Source organism: Thamnophis elegans, chromosome 5, assembly GCF_009769535.1.
Source record: "Thamnophis elegans isolate rThaEle1 chromosome 5, rThaEle1.pri, whole genome shotgun sequence".
NCBI classification, from domain to species: domain Eukaryota; kingdom Metazoa; phylum Chordata; class Lepidosauria; order Squamata; family Colubridae; genus Thamnophis; species Thamnophis elegans.
Genome location: NC_045545.1, coordinates 864,845 through 891,105, shown reverse-complemented (window position 1 = coordinate 891,105; position 26,261 = coordinate 864,845). Strand labels below are relative to the sequence as shown.

Sequence of the window (26,261 nt, the reverse complement as noted above, 5' to 3'; positions counted from 1 at the left end):
AAAAGAATTATTTTTCTTATGCTGGCAATCCTATTAAACAAATTAACATGTGCTTTGGATGTACAGCTTGACAGGAATATTGATCTTTTAAAATTTCACAGGAAATTATGCCTTTTAATGATTACAAGGCTTTTATTCATAAAGAAATAACAACCGTGATAGCTGAAATTCACCAATCATTTGAATGGTGCACAGGTTAATGTTGCTGAGACTAATTTTTTTTAAAGTCTTAAATGATTTTGTTCATTGCATAGTGAATATGTAAACTTATTAAGAATTAACATTATTCGTAGTAACACATATTGATTTGCTTAAGTTTTATTCAAATAATGGATCAAATAATTTAACAGGAGTGCAGGTAGTTAGTAGCCGTTGATCAGGAATATCTTGTTTAAATATTTAAGCAATCAAAATACATTTTAATCAAATTTAAACATTCTAAAGTTTACTTGATGTCAGAAACAGAAATGCCAATTGAAAATTTGCTGGATCGTGCTTTTGTGACTGAGATGAATTATATTAATAGTGCAGGGGGGAGGGGGAATGAAAAGGAAATCGGAAGGATATCAAGGAAGTAATTTTGTGTTGCTGAACAGCCACTTTTGTTTCATATGCTCCAAAAACCTTTTGTGAAAGTGCAGAATGTATCTACTGCATGGATTTTGTAAAAAAAAAATCTTTTTACAAGATTTTGTAAAAAATAATAATAATAATTCCAGCAGTTATGTCTGGGTTTACTAAGTTTGCATCAAGTAAAATATTTATTAATGAAACTACTGTACAGGAAACACCAAAGCGAAATGCATCATACAGAAAAAGTACACTCTAGGTGACAGATGGAAAAGTGCATGCAGGTTGCTTTAAATTTTAAGTCAGAAACAAATAATACTAATGTTGATCCCTAACATCTTAAATGAGAAACTTCTCTAAATTTACCAAAAATGCCATGGAACATATATGACTAATACACATTGGCAAGCAGTATGAATGAATTCAGGTTTTAGATCTTATTTTACAGGCATTTTTGCTTGACAAATGTGAGTTTAAATAGAGTCGTAAAAAAGGAAAAATCTTCTCAAATTGGACTGGGTAGTTCTGCCAGGTTGCTCTGATGTCACACACAGCCTCCAAGTGTTTAATTAGACACCATCAAATCACATATGTCGTGTTAACATTCAGGAAATGACATTGAGTCTGTCTTTAAAGAATTATTTTTGGCTCAATAAATTTTAAATGTATGGTTTATCATAACCTAATATTGTCTTTGTCTTCACTGCAGTGGATTTCCGATCAAACTTTCCCCTCCTTTTAATACTTTAGGGAATTTTCAAACGTCGGGATGTTTGGCTGTAATGCCCCAAGATTTGTTCTCCCTGAAAGAAATCATAGTGACAATTTATTAAACTACAGAGCAACCTGGCTTTTAGGGGTCTGTACTTTTAGATTGTGTTCAATAAACCTAGCAACTAAATTGTGATGCATTTCACCATCATTATTTATTATTTTTTTCATGCAATTACTCTTCCATTCCTACGTTCTCTGGGCTTTGGGGTTTAGATTTATTTGTTTGGGGTTGGAATTGTTTTAATTTTTTAATGGTTTTAAAAGAAATACCTGTTCTTAAAACACAAACAGATGCAACCCAAAAATGTTGTTTGTGATTAAGCCTCATTAAATGCAATGAAATGCACTGAATCAATATTAAAGTCACATTCCGTTTAATGAGACTTAATATGGTTTAAAAATTTTAATTTTGCTCTCTATGACTTGAAGGGAATTCCCATTCTAAGCCACCTCAAGCTAGCTGAATTTGTGTTCAATGGGACTCAAATTAATTACAATTAACTTGTCCAACTTTTCATTGGCCTTAAGTACAACTGGAGCTCATTGAATCAAAGCTATATTGTTAAACACGGCAACCTAAGATTGGGTTGTAATATCAATCAGTGGAGCATTATTTTCAATTTTTTTTAAAAATAGAAAGCTTAAATTACACCAGGTATATTGTTATTAAACAAAAACTAGAAGTAATCTTATTTTGTAATTGCTGTAAGTTTCCCATTAATGTGTTAAGTACTTCACACAAATTCACACATACTGTAAAGCAACACAACACACTGCCACAGTCAGGAAAGACTCCAATTTTTTTTTAAAAAAAGAAAACTGGTGGTAAATAAAACTCCTTTGATTCAAAATGGTTTATTCACACAAATTTAATAGGATATATCACAATTGTTTGGTCCATAAATATTTAGGGGAAATAGTTTCTATACAATGCATTTTTCAATAAAACAAAGAAAACATGGACAACTCTGCTAGACCACTTAACTGTACTATAAACACGAAGCTCAATATATAAGATTATTGAATTTATCAACTATATCTGAAGGAGTGCACAACTGCTTTCTATGACATGTTTGTCCCCCTCTACCAGGTTACACCATAAAAAGAGTTTCAGAAATAAGAGGTAAAACAGTACAAAACTAGTGAGGTGTCAAAAGGGTTAAAACAGTTAATTTAACAAACAACACATATATATCCTGATTTTTTTTCCACAAGCTTACTCCCAAGTTATAGCATAAGGCACATTGTAGAACTGAGTTATAAGAAGTCTACTTAATAAAGTAGATCTATAGTACCATATAGTTGTTCTGTCAAAGAACAAAATTTATATGTATCAATTTTTGTACCTGTAAAAGTGTATTAATAAAGATCTCAGCCTTTCCAAGGTTGTTTGGTCTGGTTAGTGGTAAATGCCCATAAGGTAATAGTTAACAGGAAAAGTCCAAGATTGGCACCTCAACCCTAACTATATCAACTTGGAAGTAAATTCCACTCATGTCAATTGAACTTCCTTCCTTCTAAATGTGCTTTAGGTCAGCAGCCTTCAGCCTTCAAGAAGATCATGACCACACTGGCTAAATATATAACAACAAAGACACATTTTCTCCATTACAGTGTTAACATCTCTTCCGTTGTTTTTTCTTTAAAAAATAAGCTACTTTTCTGTGCTAATTTTCTAAAAACCCTGAGCAAAAGTTAGAATAATGCACTTTAATATGGGCAGTGAACTGTCAGTATGTATCCACTCATTACTGGAGATCAAACTCCCCCACTTTCAAATAATCAAGATTTTAAATAAAATGAGAGGTATGATTGAAAGGAAAAGGGAAGAGGACAAAGAGAAGATGGATAAAATATAAAACATTGTGCAAACGTTATTCTTAACAATCTATCCAAAACATGATTTTGACACTGTTTGGAAAGTCTCCCCTGTTTAATTAGTGTTTTATCAGAAGAAAGGATACAAATGAACATTCACCACTGCCCAGACCATTCAGACTTTAGCTTAAATTAAAAAAAATAAATAATGAACCACTTGCAAATGTAAACGAGGAAAGGTGTTTCCAATCAGCAGTACATCCACAAGGCTTCTGAGTTTGGCAGCTTCTGAGGATTTCAATTTTTAAAAGGATTTTGTTTTTAGTGTAAAGTGTTTTCTCATATTGGAATAGAAGAGAGCTTTTGCTTGCCTTTTTAATGAAAAAAGAAATGGGGGCAGGGGGAGCGGTCACCATCCACCATGGAATTAAACTTGTATGCAGGGCAATCCAAATAATGTCTAATCAAAAATTAATTCCATTGGGTTCAATGGGGCTGATTTTCAATCACATTAAGACTACATTTTTAAACCCCACTGAATGATGCTAGAATGGCCAAATGTGGCTGTGAGTCTGCTAGGGCAGCATGTCTACTTCTGTGTGTGTTGTTTTGTGTATTAATTATAAATTCATACACACAAATTAACCCTAGGTGAAATTCCATGTAGCTTCGGCAGTACAATATATATATATTTACTTGGAAATAAGCTCCCAGTGAGTTAAAACAGGCAGACTTACAATATGACAGAAGCACAGTATTATTCACATATTTGCTGAACTTGTCTTTTGAAGTTAATACATTAAAAGGGCCAGCATTTACCCATGTTAGAAAAAAAATGCAAGTATGTTCAAAACATCCAAGAATAAATATATTTAAGTAATGGTTCAAACATTTTAAGAAATTATGTTTTGCCTATTCCCATCTTCTTCTGAAAATGATTGAAAATCTGAACAGTTACTTTAATAATGGAAATTCATGTTTTAAAGACAAAGGTTGGTAATTTTGTAAAGATTATGATTATTTTTCTAGATTTATAGTTCTCCATTTGTCCTATTGAAATGTAAAAGTGCTTCATATTCACATGCTGGATTTTACACTTATTAAGGGGAAAAATAATATCCAAGAAGGATACTGTAACGGCTGCAATCCCTAAGCCACTCGGCTCAGAGTAAACCCTCTTGTTTGGATATAATTAATATAGAGCAGAAAACATTACCATTTTAATAGGACAAAAATTTTAGCCTCGAACTACTGATAATATCTAGCAAAAATTATGTACTTTGAAATCCTTTTTATTTCCATGGGACAACATTGAGTAGGCATTTAATTATTACCTTTAAATCAACAGGATTGCTATCTAATTTAATCTTGGGTATGTTCGTGTTTTGCTGTCAGTCCCACTGCAAACCAGATGGAAACTAGATCTGTTTGTTCAGTTGAATAGGGATTAGCCCCAAGGAAACGTTTCTAGGATCAATGTGTTTTAGAAAAAGGCTTGTGTTAGATACACATAACCAACATTCATACTGTCTGAGGCTGTTCTATTTTCCAGCACAGTTTCTAGGCCTGCAGGACAGAAAGTTAACGATTGACATTCATAAATGGCCTAAGTTAGCTGAAAAGTTAATGTAGTCTAAATGTTATCCATCATATGTATGTAGACATAGTTGGGGAATTACAAATCCTGAAAAATAATATATATAATATATATATAATATATAGCTCAAATGTGGGATAAGTGATACGGTTCCTATACCACGTTAAGCCATACTGTTTAATTTGGAGTTAATGTGATATGTGAAGTTTGCTGCGATAGTTTGTAAATGAAGAGGTTGTCACTTAACTAATTTAAACCCAATAAGTTACGATCTATTGACTAAACCAGGGGTGTCAAACTCAATTTCATTGAGGGCCATATCAAGGTTGTGTTTGACCTCGGGGGGGGGATGGGGTGGGCCAGGGTGGAGGTGGCCAGATCAACATCACTCGTCTCAGTGTCTGTGGTGGCCCAAGCACTCAGGCAATGAAAACAGGCTCCCAAGCTCCATTTTTGGATGCAGGGTAGCCTCCTGCAACCCTCTACCTGTGAAGACGGAGCTCGGAATTCATCCCCAGCTCCGTTTTCACTGGCAGAGGGTTGCAGGAGACCTTCACAGCCGAAAACAGAACTTGGGAGCCCGTTTTCGCTGCCAGAGGCTCTACGGTCCTGTCCTTCACTGTTTCCATGGTGGCCCCATGGGCCAGATCTAAGCAGGCCTTTGGTTGACGCCTCTGCGCTAAGCAATGCTTAGCATGATACATGAAATCTGTTAATTCCTGGCTCACTCAAGCTCTTATACAGGTAGTCCTTGGCTTACAACAGTTTGTGTAGTGATAGTTCAAAGTTACAATGGCACAGAAAAATAGCAGTTAGACTTATATACCGCTTCATAGGGCTTTCAGCCCTCTCTAAGCGGTTTACAGAGTCAGCATATCGCCCCCAACAACAATCCGGGTCCTCATTTCACCCACCTCGGAAGGATGGAAGGCTGAGTCAACCTTGAGCCGGTGGGATTAGAACAGCTGAACTGCAGAACTGCAGAACTGCAGTCAGCTGAAGTAGCTTGCAGTGCTGCATTTAACCACTGTGCCACCTCGGCTCATGTGACTTATGACCATTTTTCACAGTTATAGCATCCCCCCTGATCATGTCATCAAAATTCATATACTTGGCAGCAGATTCATATTTATGACATTTGCTGTGTTCCAGGGTCATGTGATCATATTTTGCGACCTCTGACAAGTAGCCAATGGGAAGCCAGATTCACTTAACCACCAGGTTACTAACTTATCAACTGCAGTGATTCACTTAACAACTGTGGCAAGAAAAGTCATAAAGTGTGGCAAAACTCACTTAACAAATGTCTCACTTAACAACAGAAATGTTGGGCTCAACTGTGGTCATAAATCAAGGACTACCTGTATATAATACATTTTCAGAAACAAATTGCCTTTTTTTTTAAGAGGATGTTGATGGCCTAGAAAGAAAATAGGATTTCACATTTAGACTATCAGTTTGTATATATCTTAAGAGGCTTCTAAACATGATAGCATAAAGCTTCATACAGAAGCCAGTTAATAAATGAAGAATTCACATGTTTCTAGAGTTGAAGCCTATTATTTCCAGGGCCCACTACTCCCTCTCTTGTTTTTTCCCCACCCATATTAAGCCTAATAAAAACCTGGGCAAACCTCAGTTCGCAAACAAAACTTTTACAACTTTTTTGTGTGCATAGAACGTGAAGGAAAATACAAAATGTATAAAGTATCTGAATGCAAACTGAGGACTAAAAATCTGAAATGCAAATCATTCCTGGGCAGCCTTTCAGTATGAAATACCGGCATTGGTTAAAAATGGTCAGAGCATGTTGGCATCTAAAAATTAACTGAGGAAACAGTTGCAGACAGCTGGGGTTAGGCAGACCACAAATATCTCTGACATAATTCTGTTAATACTCAACCCACACGTGATTTAATTAGGTGACCTGTATACGAGTGAGACTCCTCTGCGGGACATGCAGTATGCCATGTCTCAGGACGAACACAAACAACTGTCTTAGCACACATCTGTAGCTGATGTGCAATAACATTATAAGAACTGACCTCAGAGCATGATAGTTTGATTCTGTGGGGGCTCTTCCTACCCAGTGGTTTCTTCTATGTATCCCAATGTGTATATTATTTGAATTTTGTGTTTTTACAACTTTTTTCTTCAGGCTATGCTGGTTCCTTGTAAGTGGCAGGTCAGTCATATAATTCGATGCCAAAAGCAACTACCACTAGCTTGGCATGCCAACCCAAGTCACGTCATGACACGGTAGAATGCAAATTGAGGAGGTTTTGTACATGGCAAACATATCATAAAGACAGCTTCCAAATTGCAGGGAACCACCACAGAATAAAGAAAGCAAGTCACACAGTTCACCTGACTTAGAACAAACATCCTTACTGATCCAAATTTGGCGACTGGCCAAAACCGGCTTTTAAAGTTATAAGTCTAGCTTGATTTAGAAATATATAGTCCACTGCACTCAAAGGTTAAGTGATATGGAAAGGGAACTCAGCTACCTCAAGTGGCAGATTTTAGGGTGTTAAATATTTTTAGATTTTCCGCATCAGATACCAAAAGAGCTTGGTCAGTGGGATTTCCTTACATGTATGTTTTTTATGATTCAGATGCCAATCATTTGAAGAAAACAAACACTGATCTATTTATTTGGAAATACAGTTCTCTCTGATTAATATATCAACCGTTTTGCCCCCAGTAAATTCTGGAAATAAGGAACATACAATTTTAAGAGGCACTTAAACCTTCCCTTTAATTAGGCAATGATTAAAAATAAAATCCAACAACAATTTATAGACAAGTTCATGTTGCATTATAATAGAATTCTATTACTGCAAACTCATTTGCCAAGTGGTTGTGAGTGCTAGACACCAAGTTGTTTTTTCCCAAATATATCGTGGTGTTGTTTTATTTTTATTTATTTTTTTAAAAAAATGTTGCAAATAATATTAATAGTAATTATAGTCATATAATGGAGAAAGAAGAAGAGGAAGCAGAAGTAACGAAGAAGAATTGTTTTGAAAATCAAATGTTAGAAAATGTTTGTTAAGGTAGTTTGTGAGGGGCTGGCGGAATCGTGGCTGTCCATGTTAGACGTCACTGATGATACTACAGTGATTGTGGGATTGGTCAGGTCTGTTAAAGTGGTCGCAGTGCCGGGTGGAGTGAGAGCGCCGCTGTCTGCTGAGGGCGGTGCCGGAAGTGACGTGCCATCAGCTTTATCAACACCCCCATTCTCCTGCCGCAAAAGGTTCCTTCTGAATTTGGCTCTCGCGTTTTGGAACCAAACCTGTAAACCAATCCCAATTGATTTCTTTACCAACGTTATCTTTTGCTTTCGACTAACCTTATTTTTTTTTCCTCTTTCTGTTTTGCATTTTTAAGGATGGCGGAGTTCTTGCTTTACCCTTCTCCTCCTTCCCCCACATGCACCGATCACACTTGCTACTACCGTATGTTATCTGGGGGCCTTTTTGATGATAATTCGCTAAGACTGTCAAACAATCCTTTTCATGGGCACTTATGGTTGTTTTTGTTTTTCACTTGTGCCATAACATCTTAGTAAAATAAATATTCCACTAAAATTCTTGTGATCATTTAAAAACATGGAGAGTATTAAATGCAGGATGAAAGAATTCATGCACGATTTTTCCTTATGTAGTTTCCGTGTGTCCTATTCCAAAGCTGAGCTAGTTATGTTAAGATGACTGGTCTCTCATAGACAGAGTTGCACTTAAATTCCTTCCCCTCATTTGTCGGCTTCTGTGGAATTGGCCCACAAGTAATGATTTAAATCATTTATAGGTATGAAATATTATGGCCAGAACCCTGTCTCTGTTAAAAATATAACTTCTTCCAAAATTATTGGGGGGGGTGGGTGTTCAACTATGTTATGAAAGAGTCAGATTTGAGAGCATCACAGAGCAATCCCAAAATAACAGATTAAAGCACCTTTACATGCAACACAAATCCCATGTGATGTATTAATTGCTGCACTGCACTGCTTCAGAATTCAGTGGTGAGAATTAAATCTATGAATGTTCTCTATAGAGTCCTCTGGAAAATCTTCAATGCATAGTGGAAAATCAGTTTGCTAGTGACGCTATTAGGCCAAAATGTCTTCCTTCATATCATCTTAGTATTCTAATATAATGCAGTATAGCAAAAAATACTCCCATAGGATTGTTGACTGTATATAATAAAACTCAGTTCAGGTTGACACAGAGGACTCTTGAGGTTACTTCTGGCTAATAAAAATGGAGAAATGCAGTAAAATAGATTATTTGCCTTAAATTCAATATCCTATTACTGTTTTAATTAGAAAGGATACCAGTATATTTTACGTATCTCCCATCCCAATCAGAGTAAGCAAAATTGATTCTCCTTCAGTCCTGAGAGCAGGAGCTCTGGAGGGAAGCATAACTGTCCACTTAAATATACCTTCCGTGCCCTTGGAGGGTAAGGTCTGAATATGGAAATGAAAACCTATTTATCTATTGGGGGAGTCAGCTAATTTAAGGTAGCAGAAGGGAAATGCAAGGGGAAATGCAATTTTTAAGTAGAGAGGAAGGAACGGGAGGAAGGCGTTTATAGCAGAGGCTTCTTACCTGAAGAACTCTCTTGGTTAGTCCAGTCTTCTGGGCTAACTGCTTGAGGTCCTTGGCATCTGGGTTGTGATTAATGGCAAAGTAGGACTTCATGGTGCGGAGCTGGTGGTGTTTAAAGGAGGTGCGCATTCGCTTAGTCTTCTGAGACGGGGGATAAGGCTGCTGGTCTCTGTCCAGATGGTCTGCCTCGTTTTCATTGCAACCTGTTTGGGAAAACAACAAACAAACAACAACAACATTGGAAAGCTGAAAATAAGCAATGTGTTCTACCTCTGTGTCCATGGACAAAAAAAACCCCTCCCAAGATGTAATATTAACGTATTTCCTTCCGTTGCATGAGATTACAAATTAACATCACGTAATGTACTATATGCACCATATGAATAAAACGAGATGGTTCAGTCCTGGACATATTCCAGGCAAGTGGGAGGACTGGATGTTTTCATGTCCTTCCATTTTTAAATTGATTCCTGCTACCTATTTATTTCTAAAAACGTGAAAATAGAATATAATCTATAAGATACCCTAGTGTAAAATAAAAAAAGTATAATTAAAAAAACAAAAATGAACATGACACAGTAAAAAGCATAGGATTTTTTAAATAATAGTAACCCTGAGTCACTTGCTGTGACCCAAAGAATAAAAATAAATAAAAATCAGAGCGTTACACGCGTCGTAGAAACAGTCTGGAAAGGGGGCACAAGTTGGAGGAGGAGAACCACACTTTATTTTGGTGCATGCTTTACCAGGAAGAGAGACCCCAGCCATGAAAAAGCGAAAGTTTTATAGAAAGTGAGAGTTACAAGATGGAAAATCCTAAGGCTCTGGTTTACTGCCTAGTGTATCTGGAATGAGATCTGGTGGTAGGCAGCAGAGTTTGGGAAGCTCTTTGTGAAGGAGAGCAAATGTTGAGATCATCAACTAATACAGTGTTTCTCAACCTTGGTGACTTTAAGTCCTGTGGACTTGAACTCCCAGAATCCCCCAGCCAGCATAGCTGGCTGGGGGATTCTGGGAGTTGAAGTCCACAGGACTTAAAGTCGCCAAGGTTGAGAAACACTGAACTAATAGAAGGTGGAATGTTGTGGGTTCCCTATGTTGCAATTTCCTCATATGGGCTTTCCCTTTGTGAAGAAATGGGTGAAATCTCAATTTTGTATGTTATATTTATTTTCTCCATTGAACTTGGCGCTGTAAAGCAAACAAAGCTGATTTCTTCCTAGATTCTCAGGAAAAGGGTTTTCAGAGCTGAGGGGCCATAACGGAGAAGGTCCCCGTGTGAAAGCTCTAATGGCAAAACCTGGGTAGGCAAATACAGGCTAGGAGAGGCGCTCTGGTGCCCAAGTATCAGGGTTTCCCACTTCGAATGTCATTATTAAACTTCGTTTCAGAAGCCCAGGCAGCTACTAGGGCTCCCTTAGCAGTCCGGCCATTCTACTCAGTGTTAGCTGAAGCTTTCAAAAAGTTCAAGGGAAAACCTAGATTGCAATCACCTAACCAGAAAATTACCAGAAAATGAATTACAGGCAGTCCTGACTACTCACTCAGCAACCATTCAAAGTTATGACAATGCGGAACAAAGGGATTATGACTATTCCTTTTTGGTTGTTGCAGTCACATGGCCGTGATTTGGGTGCTTGACAACTAGCTTGTAATGACAATGATCACAGCATCCTGTGGTCATGTGATCACTATTTATAGCCTTCTCTACCAGCTCCCAACAAGCAAGGCCAATGGGGAAACCAGCAGGAGGTTACAAACAGCCATCACAAGGCCACAGGACACTGCAACCCCATGGATTTCCCTAACAACGGAACTGTCATAAGTTGGCACAGCCACATGACACTGCGCTTTACAACCGCATCATTTAGCAACATGATTGCCAATCCCAATGACTGTCCTTCACCAAGGATTACCAACAGAGGCACAAGGCCATCCCTACCGAAGAAAAGTGTCAGTTAATAGTTCAGCTACAACCGGCCAAATATATTATGGTCCATTAAGGCCACTTGGATCTTTGAGTATTTACACTTTTGCTCCTCCAGGAAGAACAGAAGTCCACCCAAAGATGATACTCACCCAATTCCAGACACATGAGCCATCAAATCCACAGCATTTCTTTCTGAATTGAATTAATACAGGAGAAGGCCATCTAGCCCCCTCCAGATCTTTTTGACTAAACTTCCATTACCTCTTACTAGTGGCCATCAGAAAAGATGATTGAATTTATTATATTGAATTTATTATATTTCTATGCCGCCCTTTTCCCCGAAGGGGACTCAGATGATGATGATGATGATGATGATGATGATGATAATAATAATAATAATATGGTTCATTGTATGGGTGTAATAGTATGGTTCATTGACATTGCAATACCTGGTGATGCACAAATTGAAGATAAACAGCAAGAAAAATATCACAAAATACCAGGACTTGCAAATTGAGGTTGAGTGACTGTGGAAAAAGAAATCATGTGTTGTCCCAATTGTAATTGGAGCCCTTGGAGCAATACCCAAAGGGCTCCCTCGCTCTTTGGAAATTCTAAATTTACCTGACTTGAACATTCTGACTCTACAAAAAACCATCCTACTTGGAACAGCTGATATCCTCCGACGTTACCTTAACAGTTCCTAGGTCCTTGGTTAGGACTCGAGCTGTTGAGCTACCCACCAGCCCCAAAGGCTGTGAATCTCACCAAGGATTAACCACATAATAATAATAATATACTTTGCCCTGATGCATTTATTTAGCATAGAATATTTTTTGACATGCAGGAGTATTAAAGTTGGTATGGATAAATATTCTTCACCAGCACAATGCTGAATTGGAAGCAGTATGGTCTGAAAATCTACGGCTCCATTCAGCATTAGCTCTAAATGATAAACCAAATAATGGGATGAATGATGATTCAGTAAAAATGCAGCCACATGGCTGTTTCCTTAAAACATACATTAATGCACCATCTGCTAAGGGTCCCTGCCAATTTTTACTCCTTTTACTTTATTTTTAAGACACATTTCTCCAGGACGATAAGGAAGCCTTTCGAATGTTATTTATTGTACTTCTGACACTTTGCTAAGCCAACTCTGAGGAGATTATTAAAGCTATTGCCTATTAGCTGCTTCCTTTACCCAAATTAATAGGTGTGGATGCTGTGCAGCAGAGAAAAGCTTGCTAAAAAAGGAATCAACTTCTATTTTTTTTTCTTCATCATCACTTTTCTTCTGTAATTGTCATCAGTCTAATTTCTCCATAGAAAGGATACTAGGCCTACAATTGTGCATTACTGGATAGGGCTAACACTTTCTTTTCACCTACACACAGGAAGAAAAATCAAAGCTGAAGCAGCCCAGCCTGAATAGAGCAATAAAACATGTTCTTATTAGATATTTAGACTACATCTTTAATCAGTTTGGACCAAAGGCACAATGGTATGTATCATCTTGATTTGTTTCCATAAAGCAAAGAGGAAGATCCACCATAGAAAGTTCCATCGAGTTGTCCCAGGCTGAATCTCCCGCAAAAGGAGGTGGGGTATTCGACAGAGATCTTCTCAATAACCAGGCGTGGCAGGAAGATTTGACCTGGGCAAGGAGCCGGATATGTGTCAGATCTTCTTTGAGCAGAACCAGAGAGGTTATGACTAGCACTTTGAATTGAGTATGGAAACTACAAGTAACCAGTGCAGTGCTTTCAAATTAGGTGTAAATTCACACTGGCTGTCCCATCAGTGGTCTAACTGCAGCATTTTGTTCTAGCCACAGCTTCTGGATCACCTCCAAAAGCAACGCACAGAGACCACATTCCTGTAATCCAGTCTCTAGGCAGACATAAACTAACATTGCCAGAACATCCTGAATCATAATTATCTGGACCATAACCAACACACCAGTTGAACCTGGATGAAACCCCCCCAGTCGCGGATTCTATTTGCTGCTTGAGCAATAGTCACAAGTCCAGGAAGACCTTTGAATCACAGGCCTCCTTCAGGAAAAGCATGACCTGATCCAGGATGATCACCAACCCCCAGGGGTTTGTAATGGACAGCAGCTCCATTCTGGATAGAGCCCTAGGATTTTGCTTTCTCACGTAGAAGGAATCCTTTCTGCCTTCTGACTCAAGCCTGGGCCTGAAGTGATGAATTCTAACTGTTAGACCATTAAGAACAACAGATTAAGAGGTAATATATGATGAAGAGACATATATACATATGCAGTTCCTGCTAGAAAAAAAGGACAGAAGAATGTATGAATCCACTAATCACATTTTAGGAACCACCTTTAGCAGCAAGGGTTGGTTCTTTTTGTTTCGTGCTTCAGTAAGTATAGACGATAGACGATAGACTGATAGACAGGCAGGCAGACAGACAGAAAGAGATGGATGATGATAGATGGATGGATGGATGGATGGATGGATGGATGGATGGATGGATGGATAGATAGATGATAGATGATAGATGATAGATGATAGATGATAGATGACACAGCTCTGGGTAAACCTGCTTTCATATAGATTTATGTTCTACTATTAGCTGTACCATTGCCACGAATCCTCAGCAGGATTAGATCATTGAGAAAAGTGTAAATAGTAGACCACTGACGCTTGGCTTTCTAGCTGTCACTAACATTGCAGTTCTAGTTGTGTAACTAAAATGAGTCAGTTACTTTAAAAAAAATCCTGATTCTATTATGTGGAAAGAATCCCTGTAGAGATCAACTGGACTCAGAACTATCAATACATTCCATACCAGAATATGGAAGTGAATTTGTTTTAACTATTAAGCATGAAACATTATATCACTTTTCAGGAATGATTTAACAAAACTACCATCATGCAGGAACAGAATAAATTCCCCAACAGGTGGCTGGAATTCTTTCACAAAGTATAGCCATTGCCATTGATGGAAAATATAGATTATATGATATACATGACATCAACCCATGGAGATAGATTGGTGTGTGTGTGATAGAGAGATTGGGTGGGGGGAGAGGGAGGGAGTAGACAGCACATTTTATAACTGCAATTGCCTTCTATTAAAAGGGAAAAAAACAGAACTGAAAGGCTGTTTTCTCCACTAGTTTGTAAAAGAATGTCCAACAAATGCTGGTTTAATGGTTTTCTAAACTTATTTCACCGCTCCCACCTAACAAGTATTTTCGGTGAATATAATAAAAATAATTTGGAAAAATACTAGGGAGCCAGAAATAACAGATGTTTTTGTATAAGGCAGCCTTTTCTTTTCAACAGCAGAAAGAGATATTTAAAGACACGTGAGAATGATTTTTAAAAGATAATTCTATTAAGTGGCGGAACGGTTTTTAGTATTTGACATATTTTCTCATCTGAAGGCCAAAAGCATGGTCTTCAAAGAGAAAACTAAATATAAAAATAGTTATACCCACCAAATACATTTGGATTACAACTCTACAGTTGCTGGTATTTCTAGTATTTAATTTCATGCTTACTGGGAATTATTGACATTACATTGTAATACCAATTACATTTAAGAAGATGCCAGATGAAAAAAGCTGTTTTAGTTCATTAATTTTTGGAAGATGCCCATGGTTTAGGCATCAATTTGTTCTGAGCCTGAATCAAATGTGGTTCTTCTATACAGAACATCTGTTCTCAGGTGGTCTTCAAATCATTCTTGACTTCTGGCAAGTATATGGAGAAATCCATGCAGTGTTCTTGGAAATCTTGCCATTATCCTTTTTCCCAAGGCTAGGAAGAGGTTACTAGCCTAAAGACATTTCTGTGGTTAAGGCAGGGCCAGAACCCAGATTTCTCAACTCCCTGTTCAGTACCTTAACCTGGACCAAACTGCCGAAGTTCTCTTTTTTATAATGTGCATTGTGTTGTGTTGTGATGTTCCTAATTACATGAGGAAGAATTACCAATGAAGGTCAATCAGAAAAATATGTACAGGTACTGACTTACAACCAGTGGTGGGATTCAGGCAGTTCGCACCACTTCGGGAGAACCAGTTGTTAACTTTCTGAGCAGTTTGGTGAACTGGTTATTGGGAAAAATCATTAGGGCAGAGAAACGGTTGTTAAATTATTTGAATCCCACCACTTACGACCACAATTGAGACCAACATTTCTATTGTTCTATGACAGTGAGTTGGGCCCTATTTTATGAACCTTTCTTGTTGTTACATGAATCACCGCAGTTGATAAGTTAGTTACATGGTTCTTAAGTGAATCTGGCATTCCCCACTGACTTCGCTTGTCAGAAGGTTGCAAAATATGATCCCATAGCAATAGCAATAGCAGTTAGACTTATATACCGCTTCATAGGCCTTTCAGCCCTCTCTAAGTGGTTTACAGAGTCACAGTCTGGGTCCTCATTTCACCCACCTCGGAAGGATGGAAGGCTGAGTCAACCTTGAGCCGGTGAGATTAGAACCGCTGAACTGCAGATAGCAGTCAGCTGAAGTGGCCTGCAGTACTGCACCCTAACCGCTGCGCCACCTCAGCTCCCATAATCTTGGCTCCCATAATCTTGGGACACAACAAATATCATTAGTGCGAGTCAGTTGCCAAGCATCTGAATTTTGATCACATGGTCATGGGGATTCTACAAAGGATACAAGTGTGAAAAATGGTCATAAGTCACTTTCAGTACTGTTGTAACTTTGAATGGTCACTAAATGGACTGTTGTAAGCCAAGGACTATCTATAGCAACTTCTTCATCTACTGCTATATAGCATCCTTCTGATCTATCATTAATTTGTTCATCACTTTTGTTGCTGCTGTTGAAAAGTTCTAAATTTTTATATTCCTCAATTGGGGGGGGGTATTTTTGCAAGCTGATTTATAGAATAAAACATCTCTTCAGAGAAGGGCAAATATAAAGCAATAAGTCTCAGAACAGGCTAATGAAGCTTGATTGTCCAAAGAATATTGACATATGAAAAATAAAATGGGAAAAATAGGTGGAAAGGGAAAGGGAATTACGTATCAAAGGGACTGCTCAACTGCCTAGTTGACTTGTACCCTGATCAGATGCATTTCATACTGCAATAATTTGATGGAGGTTTACTTGCAAATACATTGATGCCAACGGTGTGTTTTGTTTTGTTTTGAAACGGTAGCACAATCCACTACGAAGGCTAAGGGAAGAAAACCTTACAGATTCACTTTTAAGATACAGTCAGGAGAACACAAATCATTTTATTTCTCCAGAGAAGGAACGTCAGTGATATAGTGGTTTGCAAAGAGGAAGGAATGGACAGGCCATATTTTTATAACAGCAATGGCTTGCAAAAATGCTAGTTAGGGTGAGATTGCCTTTTTCCTCTCCAGAGGATCAGCAGCTGCTGTAATACCAACGCGACTCACATCAAGAGAATGAGAAATAGCTGGTTATATTTCCATTAGCAGCAGATGAACAGGGGGGAAAAAATGAACCCTTTGCTCTTTTCCTAAATCACCTCCATTGAACAGGTAATCCTCATTTAGCAACCACAATTGGGACCAGCCACTCAGTCTTTAAGCGAAGCGATCACTTTTCTACATGGAACCATGACTGTACTTATGGTCTTACTTCAGCTTCCCTTTGCTTTACAGATCTGCAAAGGTTACAAATGCAAGGATTGGTCACAAAATTATCTTTTCATCACCACATAACTGGGAAAGGTCGCTCTATGAGACAGTCAATAAACGAGGACCACCTGTGCTTCCAAAGCCACTTAGGGAAGATCTAACAGAGCGAGAACGCTAGATATTTCCAGTCATTTGCCATAATTATTACAGGCATTAGATATTAGCAGGAACAAAATACGAAGATGTCACCTTCTGTCCTACTTTACCTGTAGCAAAGGACACCACTCTCCACTCTACCTAAGGATGGCAGGCTGGTGTAAGGCCTATGGCAGACGGTGCAGCTGATGACCTTGGATCCTGGCATCTGGCATCTGCCTTCTGAGACGGTTCCCTCAATCTACCCAATGATAAGATCGGCCTTGAACAGCCTCCCCCAGCAACGCGCTATTCTAATTGTTTCAGCGCAGTGGAAAAAAATGGTTGGTATAAGAAACAGAATTTCAAAATGGAAGAAAGTTTGAATATCCTTCAATTCTCCAAATGGGTGAGAAATCAACTGCACATTTCATCTTTGACCCCGGCGTTACCTCCCTTCTTTTCATGTGGGAGCCCTCGGGCCTTGGGCATTCCCATCAACATACAGAACAAACAAGAGAAGTTGCAGATACTTTAACTTCTACCACATTAGAAAGTGAAATTTTCTCTGGATTTGCCTAAATCCAGCCCAACAATGTTCAGTCCTGGTGTGCAAATACCATGTCTCACAAATAGGAATGTGGTCTGTATATGGTAAGCCACCATCTAACTGCCTGGGCAAAATACTTCCCATTTCTCTAGAGAATAGGCAAGCAAGCAATAGACTCTCAGCCCCATTTGGCCATCTATAAAACATAACAATAACAGCTTAACTCATATAATTCCTGCTCAATGACCCAGGACTGTGCTTTGCTTATTTGAAATCCTCAAACAGCTGACAGTCCATTGATCACGGACAACAATTTCACAGGACTTGTGAGGGCTTACAGAATAGGAAATGACCTCAGTGCTCCCCGAAGGCCACCAAAGGAAAAATAATTTCTATAAGCTTTTAAAACAAGTATTTTTCACAACGCATTGCCGTATTTTGCTATCTTGCTTATTTAATCATTGATTTGATTTTTACCACCCTTTCTGGTAAAAATGGAGACTAACCAAATTTTAAAAACAAAATGTTCACAATATGTTGGCAAATTTTCCTATTAACAGCTCAAACTTCAGGCTCTTGACCCATTGACCTCCATGATGTCTATCCTTAGCAAAAGATTTTTTTCTCCATCTTCTCCTGAAAATATCTCAGATAGTTTGGGACCAGGTGCCCACAATCTTTAATATCTGCTATCCCAGATGGTTAGAATTCTCTTCCCCCAAATTATTTTACAGCATTTCTGCATTATGTATTGTTTTAATAATTTCATTTTCTTCTCAGTTTTAAGCTAGTGAATTATTTTATGCATAGTTCAAAATGGACTTCTAAAGTAATTCTAATGTAACAAATTCACAAGAAAAGAACTGGCATGGACTTCGGAGCAATCCTTACATATATTTGTCTTTGTGATGTTTCTCAGCCCTCGGCAATTACTTGTCAGTAATAATTTGAAAGTAAATACTAGATAAGGTGCACAGTAGGGCTATGTATGCTTCAGAAATGATTCAGAAGAAGCACTTTGGCTCTCACATGAGCACAACACTTCTCCTCTATTCACTAAAGCAGCCTGTCATTTTTGGGGTTTTCACACAAACCTGAAATAAAGGAGCTGCTTTAACAAGCACCAGGAAGGAGCTGGGCTCGTGTGTATTCTGAAGAGCTTCTTCTGAATCATTTCTGAAGCGTGCCAAATCACAGTGCACCGAATATCTGCTACAGGGTTAGACTGCACGTAAATATATTACTCCCTCCTCTCCTTACTCTATCAAGCATTAGCACTGACCATAAAGATGAACTCTGGGATTACAGAAGTGGACAACAATCCAAAGACTGTCATAACTGAGCACATTGATTTTGTGTGCAGACTGGATTTTCTTCATGTATATTTCCACCTGCAACTAGATGACCAGCAGATCAGAAAAAGCTGGAATGTTGCTATAAAAAGCCATACAAAATCACTTGTTTAAACCCTTTTTCATTCGTTTCAGCTCTTACTCTAAAATACAGTATGCTATAGCCTGCTGCTGCAATCCTATTATATTCACTAGAAAAATTAATGAAAGTTTATCTTGGGGAAGGTTTTTGGGTTCAAAATGTTCCATCTCTTGGCTTTCTCCACTGAATTCACATATTATATCACTTTATTTAATCCTGGATATTTTCCATCATTACACAAATACCAATTTCTTTTTTTAAAAACCTCACACGACTACTAGATTTTTGTGCTCAACACTTTTCCTGCCCACTATCATTAATGTAAACCATATATGTTTTCCTTTAGTACCAACTGGCTTAATTGGACTGAAATCTTAAAAAAAACCGCCTGGTTTTCATTTATCCGGAACTAGGTCATGCAAATCCTTTCATATTTCCTTAGTTACAAGTTGATAATCAAATAGAGCAGATAATTATTTTTTCCATCACTAGAAGATATGTTGATTTTAAAAAATGAATCAGAACAAACTAGACTTATATTAATCATTTTCCACCTACACAACAAAATATACTTGGGATTAAGTTCTACATGATGGGTCTACTACAAAATGAACAGTGCTGAATGCTCTTCTTTGGGGTCCCAGATTCCAATACCCAGCTATTCCTCTTTCACTACATTATTTTGCTTCCTTCCAAACAGTTAACAGACTACACTTGCTAAGGATGATCATGCTGTTTTGGGGCATTCAGCCTCATTAATTCTTTTCTGTAATGCATAAGAGTGCATTCACTTACTGAGAATATAATCCAAATTCCTTTGGTTTCAGAAAGAGAACGTTGCCACTAATTTATTTTTGTTTCAGTTTTGAGATTAATTAGAGTAACTTCTCCATTCTGGTAATCCTTGGGTGGACTCCATGTAAAAGGACACCTGTTTTACTCGATTTCTGCCATCAAGATAAAAGCATAGGCAAACATAGAAGATCTTCCATAAAGGTATCAACATTGCTGCTCATGTTTTGCTTGTTGGCATGTCCATTATATAAACAGTTTTCCTAGAGATGGTTTATAACAGTGTTTCTCAACCTTGGCAGCTTGAAGATGTCTGGACTTCAACTCCCAGAATTCCCCAGCCAGCATTCGCTGGCTGGGGTATTCTGGGAGTTGAAGTCCAGACATCTTCAAGTTGCCAAGGTTGAGAAACACTGGTTTATAATAATCTAGGGTTACTTTTCCCACCCCCAGCCCAGTTGGTCTCGTTGCTTTAAGAAAAACCAAAAATACAATTTTATGTACCAAGAACGAGGATCATTTTTTCATCCCTTGGGTCACATGGGTCAAAGGCTACAGCTTAAAGCAGACACTTATTGTTGGCATGCAGCCACCCAAGTTGTTGTCACACAAATGAACATTGAGAGAAAACATTTGTTTTTTCTTTGATGGACTTGCAGTAGAGCATGGAGGACTGCTGCTTCCGAAACTGCTGGCTCATTGCAAAACAGTATTTTTTCCAGTGACATCCCCACCGTCATCTTTCAAAATGGAAAGGGAAGTAGGATCTTTAGAAATCATATCTTCAGCCAGTAGCTCGAGTCAGCATTTATCAACTTATTATTTTTATGCTGTCCATCTCCCCCATAAGGTGACTCCTTACTTGTTATAAAAGTATCAGTAGAACTGCCTCTTTGCCCCTTTGCCCCTTTGTAGCAGGAAATTTATGAACTTTTCATGAACTACTGCTAGCAAAGAGGCAGTGAGTTCCTAAACTCACTAGTTTGGAGGAAAGTCACAATCAATACAGTGGGGTCTGTTTCTGACTAGAGATGCGCAATTAGAGGGTTTATTCATAGGCATGACACTTTCATTTATGAAAGCACCCATGATTTCCTTTCATAGATAATAGCCACCCAGAGTCTTATGAATGAATTAGGTAATAATGTGTGTAAATATATTATAAATATATGCCTGCTAGAAAAGAGAAAAAAGAAAAGAAAATCATTTGTAAAATCCAAATGAACATTAAAGCTACTGTAATATGGGTTTATGCACATATTAGTAAAAGCAAAGTAAATTTCTATGAGAATTAAGCAGGTTTGCCAGTGTTTGAATTAGACTGCCCTATCACTTAGATGTTCCTTCATAAAGAGGTTTCATCTATAGCAGCTACCAGGCAATGTTTATTATTTTAACGATGTATTGTTTTATGTGTTTAACATGGTTTGTCCTCCCTCCCCCTGAACTGTGAGCCGCCCTGAGTCCCCCCAGGGAAAAGGGCGGCATACAAATAAAATATCTATATTTATATCTATATATCTCCATATAGTGGAAAGCTTCTGTTTCCTGCAGATCACATTTCTGATAAAAGCAAAAATTAGGCAAGGCACTTGATAGACATAACAATCTATGTGAAAATACCCCCCAAAAGCCAGAGGAAATATAAAAATCACCCTCACAAAACCTTGGCAAGACAAATTCCCTAGTCATAAAAATCCTGATTAACTGGTAACCATGACTGGTAGTTTAACGGAATGTATTGGAGATGTTGTCAGAAGCAACATATATTTTCCCCAGGCCCAGGATAACATAGTCCATCACAAAGAAGCGAATACCTATATCCGCCTCTGGTTTTTAACTGATAGCTAATAATTAACTGAGAGTCACACAGAAACATAATTGTACATTTTATATATCCTAGCACTGTTGCCATATGTTGCCCACCCCTTGAGTTTCCCATTGGCAGACCTTCCACTGGCAGGCCAGTTCCTCATCAGATTTTTATAAACATGCATATTGAAACCAGATCTAAACCAAGCTTCAATCGGCTGGAAAAGGCAAAATGCCTTACGTCCAACGAAGGACGAGGGTTTTAAATGGGAGTTAGAAAAATCACTTTGCTTTACTACTGCAACATAGGAAACAGGACACATATGCTAAATCTTTCTTTCTAATCTAGGCTGCAAATTGTCAGGATTCACATCCAATAAGCAGCCTTCCCAGCTGATAGAACAACAGATTTCCCAAAGTACAATTTACCACCCTCTTCAGTCAGTATTGGCAATAATAGATATTATTAATCTTAAAGATTCCTGAAGTGGGAGAAAGAAAATAAGTTTCTGTTTACTTCTGCTTTTAATCTAAATGGAAGAAAACTTGGCAAGTGAGAAGTAATCCTACTAAAAAATGTCAGATTTATTTTTCTCTCAATTTATCACATTTTAAGGCTGACACAATAGCCAGGAGCCCATCCAAATTAAACAGTACACAAAAACTCTCCTCCCCCCCCCCCTCCACTCCACGAGGAGGCCTTCTCCGTTCAAAAGCCACCAGAGGTCACTGCTACATTTGTTTGGCAGTTCAAAGATGTTGAGAGCTAACATTTTATGATTTCTTTTTTTTTTTTACTGGTGGATAATGTGAAGCCTCTTATTTTAGCTGCAGAACTCAAATGGAAGTGGGGCAAAGAGGGGGGGGGGGTGCAGCCAAGTGCTACATAGATTCTATTCTGCCAGCTTTATGAAAGAAGAAAAGACAACGCAATTCCATTATCAGTTCCAATCTCTGTTCTACTGTGAGGTATCTGATTTTCTAGCCTCCCTTAAACACTCTAATTCATCATACCCCAAACTTTGTCTTTCTTGCACAAAGCATCTGTCATGGGAAAAAAGATGTTTTAAGCCACTTTGCCAAATGAAAGGATTTTGTAAGGTGCAGCTGAGTTAACTGTTGCATTTCTGAAACTCCACATATGTGGACTTGTCCCCAAAGATCTGCCGAATGTGGACATGAAAAGGTATTGATACCTTCAGAACTATTAAGGTATTTTAACTATTAAAGTTAACATATTAACAATAGTTACACATACTTGTGTTTGGTCTTTTTGGACTTTCAGATATTAAACTAGTGACTTGGAATTGGGACACTACCCCCGAGGAGTAAGGAATTGTATGCAAGAAGAATTAGATTCTATTCGGGGCATATGAAAGACTAAATTTCTCCAGAAATCGACACATTTCTTTCAGAGTACCATACAGAGTGATGGTCATTTCTCCCTTGCGCCAAGCTTAATTCTTGGTTATTTCATGGACTTAACCATATAGTTTTCTTGATTATGGAAGTTATTTGCTAAGCTTCCCCCACCCACCCACCCAATTTCCCAAACTGTCTACACTACAAATGCAGAGGAAAAATCAAATAAAAGCCAGCTTCAAAACAGAGATATATCCTTGTCAAGATAACACTGGGATTCCCTAATCTAAGATATAGCCATTCTTTTTCCGTCTGGAAATTCTTTTCTATCTAATTTTGTTTGTGGAAGGGAGACCTTCATTTGGGGGAATAACTCTAGTTGTCTGAAATATGTCATTACATTTGGTGATATGAGAAGAGAACTGATCTATAGCCAAGAAATATGGCTTCAAACATCAATAGGATTCCAGATTAAAATTGTTGCTTATCAGAAATATTACCAAAAAAATGATTCATGTATATGGGGATGAGGGGAAATAAAGAAGCAATCTTACTTCAACATCAAATTATGACAAGCACTTCTTAGAAATTTTGGTGACAGAAAGCAAATTACATAGATAGTAGATAGATAGATAGATAGATAGATAGATAGATAGATAGATAGATAGATAGATAGATAGATAGATAGATAGATAAAAAGATGATATTCTCTTTAACTATAACAGTTTCTTTTTACTCTTCCCATAAATGTATAGCATTACACTGTCACTGGATGAATATGAATTAAAACATTTTTTTTCCTTAACCTTTAGAGTGCCGATAAAGCAGGAAAATAACACTATGCCTTTGGGTACCAGTCTTTCTTGGATCACAATTAAGGTCCAGGTCCTACCATAGTAACTTTGATCAGAAACAGAATAGAAAATAGCCATGTGTAGATAATCTGATTGGCCTGATCATTTACTTGTGATGATGATAAAATCTGTGTACTTCTACAGCCACAAATAATGACATTGGCCGAACTAATTTGGGGCACAATCCAGCCAGTCTCAGAATTATTTGCACCATGTTCTAGGAAACTAGGAAAGATTTAAAGGGGCATTGGACTCTCCTGTAGAAAACCATAGGAATTGAATAATGGAACTGTGTGTGTCTGTGTGTGTCTGTGTGTGTGTGCGTGTGCGTGTGTGTGCGTGTGTGTGTGTACGCATTCCCCACTTGTATTATTTTACCAATCATTCAAGGCAGTGAACATACCCAACACACCTTCCTCCTCCTATTTTCCCCACAACAACGACAACAACACTCCTTTGAGGTGGGTTGAGCGGAGCGAGAGTGACTGGCTCAAGGTCTCCCAGCTGGCTTTCGTGGCTAAAGGGGGGCTAAAATGCAGGATTCCCCGTTTTCTAGTTTAGTGCCTTTACTGGCCCTAAACTCATGGACTTCAGGCTATGCTAAATTGGGGGGGGAGAGAGATTATATGATTAGCATTTAATTCTCTAAAATTTATTTAGCACCATTTTATTAAAATACATTTATCTGCATGGGACTATTTCGGCCCATTATTTACCGCCGCATCATTTTGCTCTCGGCCACGCAGCGAATCCGTCCGGTCGCCGGGATTAAAGCTTCCTGGCTGGGGAAAGCGGCCCGTTTGGTTTTGTCTCCGTTCTTCAGTGGGATTATAAACGACTGAGCGCTTCCAGTCAGACTCCACTCAGGCGGCTCTCGAGCTGCTTCTCCTTGAATAGATTCTGGGGGATCGACTTGGAAACCCTCCCGCACAGCCCCCCCCCACCCCCCCAGAAAGGAACCGGAGCGGGTTTAGGGGGGAATTGGGAGAAAGTCGGGAGCCGCCAGGCGTCACTTTTGCTCGATTCTGGGCCGGCGCCGCCCTGGTTCCTCAATGGTTTTGCGTTCACTTTCGCTTCCCTCTTCCCGGGAAGGGCCGGGTGATGAACGCCGCCTCTCGGGGGGAGCCTTTGGCGCCTAAAACGGAGCCGCTCCGGGGCAGAAAGGAAAGACTCTGCAACAAAGTGGAAGGTACCAAGCCCGACTTTAAATAAACCTTAAATGCAGTTAATCTGTGTGTGCCCTGAAATTTAAGCAACTCCCGCCTGAAGCCCAGTGAAATAAACGTAGTCAGAAATCTCTCCCGAATTTTCCTTACACTTTTCCTCTTTATAAACTTTTGTTTCTGCAGAAAAGAGCGCAAACCAATCCAATTGCCCCGCGAAGGGCCACTTTGCGACGGGGAAGGGTCCGGCTGTTCAGAAGCAGCGGGGTGACTTCGGATCCCTTCCTTTGGCCCTGAAAGGCGGCGGGGGCGGCGGGGCGAGGAAGGGCCGCTTCCCTCCAGAGCCAAGCGACCCCTCCGCCTGAGCCCCTCCTCGAGAAGCCCCCTCCCCCCCCCACCCGCATTCCTAAGGGAGAAGGAAGCGGGGGCTGCCCGCTTCAAAGCCCGGCTGGTCCCAGGCGCAACTTTTCCTCCCCCGCCGCCAGGGACGACACGCCCCGAGCCCCCCCCTTTCCCCCCCCCGCTGGATGCGCTCCAGCCTCCCTCCTCGGCGGGAAGAGGCGCCCCTGCGCTCCCTTGGCCGCTCGCCTGGCCTCCAAGCGGCTCCGCTGGCAGAGGGGCCGGTGCCAGCTCCAATTAACAGCGAACAATTAAAAACAGCTCGGCTCCCTTCTGCCCTGCCCCCCCCCCGCCTGAGAGCCCTGGGTCCCGCAGCGCAGGGGGGGCTCCCAGACAAAGCCTCGACTGGGGACTGGATTAACCCATTTTCTGGGCTGGCGCAGGACCTCCGGCTTTCAAAGGGGGCAAAGAGCGGGTTTGCGCAGCCCCCGAGGACCCAGCCCCTTCGAGCCTCGCGGGTTGGAGCTGGGAAGGCAGCCGCCAGGCCTTCCACCGACCCCGGTTCGCTTCTTTCCTCCAGACGGTCGAAGGCGCATCTAAGGCGCATCTCGGACCTGCCTAAGCCGGCCCTAATGCGATGCGCCGGAGAGAGAGGAGGAACAAGTCCAGAGCCTCGGACATCCCCGTTTCCCCAAAGGAAGCTCGCTTCACGCCCTTCCCTGCACGAGGCTCCGATCCAACACAGCCGGTTCTGTCTCTCTCGCCCCGGGCTCCCTTCCCGCCTTTGCAGAAGTTCAAATTTGCGCACAGATGGGACCAGGGCATCCTTTGGGAGGAGGCCGAGTTGCACGTGGGTGAAGAGAACCGAACAGGCCCCTCTTCGGGCAAAAA

At 39.5% G+C, this 26,261-nt stretch overlaps 1 protein-coding gene across 3 annotated transcripts in view; it reads right to left on the bottom strand.

Moving 5' to 3' along the window:
- Positions 1 to 1,316: 1,316 nt before the first annotated feature.
- The window catches only part of LOC116509556 (LIM/homeobox protein Lhx9), a 35,270-nt gene continuing 10,325 nt past the window's right edge, over positions 1,317 to 26,261 (bottom strand). The window contains exons 4-6 of one of the 3 annotated variants that reach the window (XM_032218751.1): positions 24,708 to 24,713; positions 9,376 to 9,578; positions 7,800 to 8,057 (exon numbers count right to left, since the gene is read on the bottom strand). In XM_032218751.1, coding sequence (XP_032074642.1) covers positions 7,800 to 8,057; positions 9,376 to 9,578; positions 24,708 to 24,713 — 467 coding nt within the window. Of the gene's footprint in view, positions 1,374 to 7,799; positions 8,058 to 9,375; positions 9,579 to 24,707; positions 24,714 to 26,261 lie in introns of those variants that run through there. The other 2 variants (XM_032218752.1, XM_032218750.1) reach the window with 2 other exon arrangements.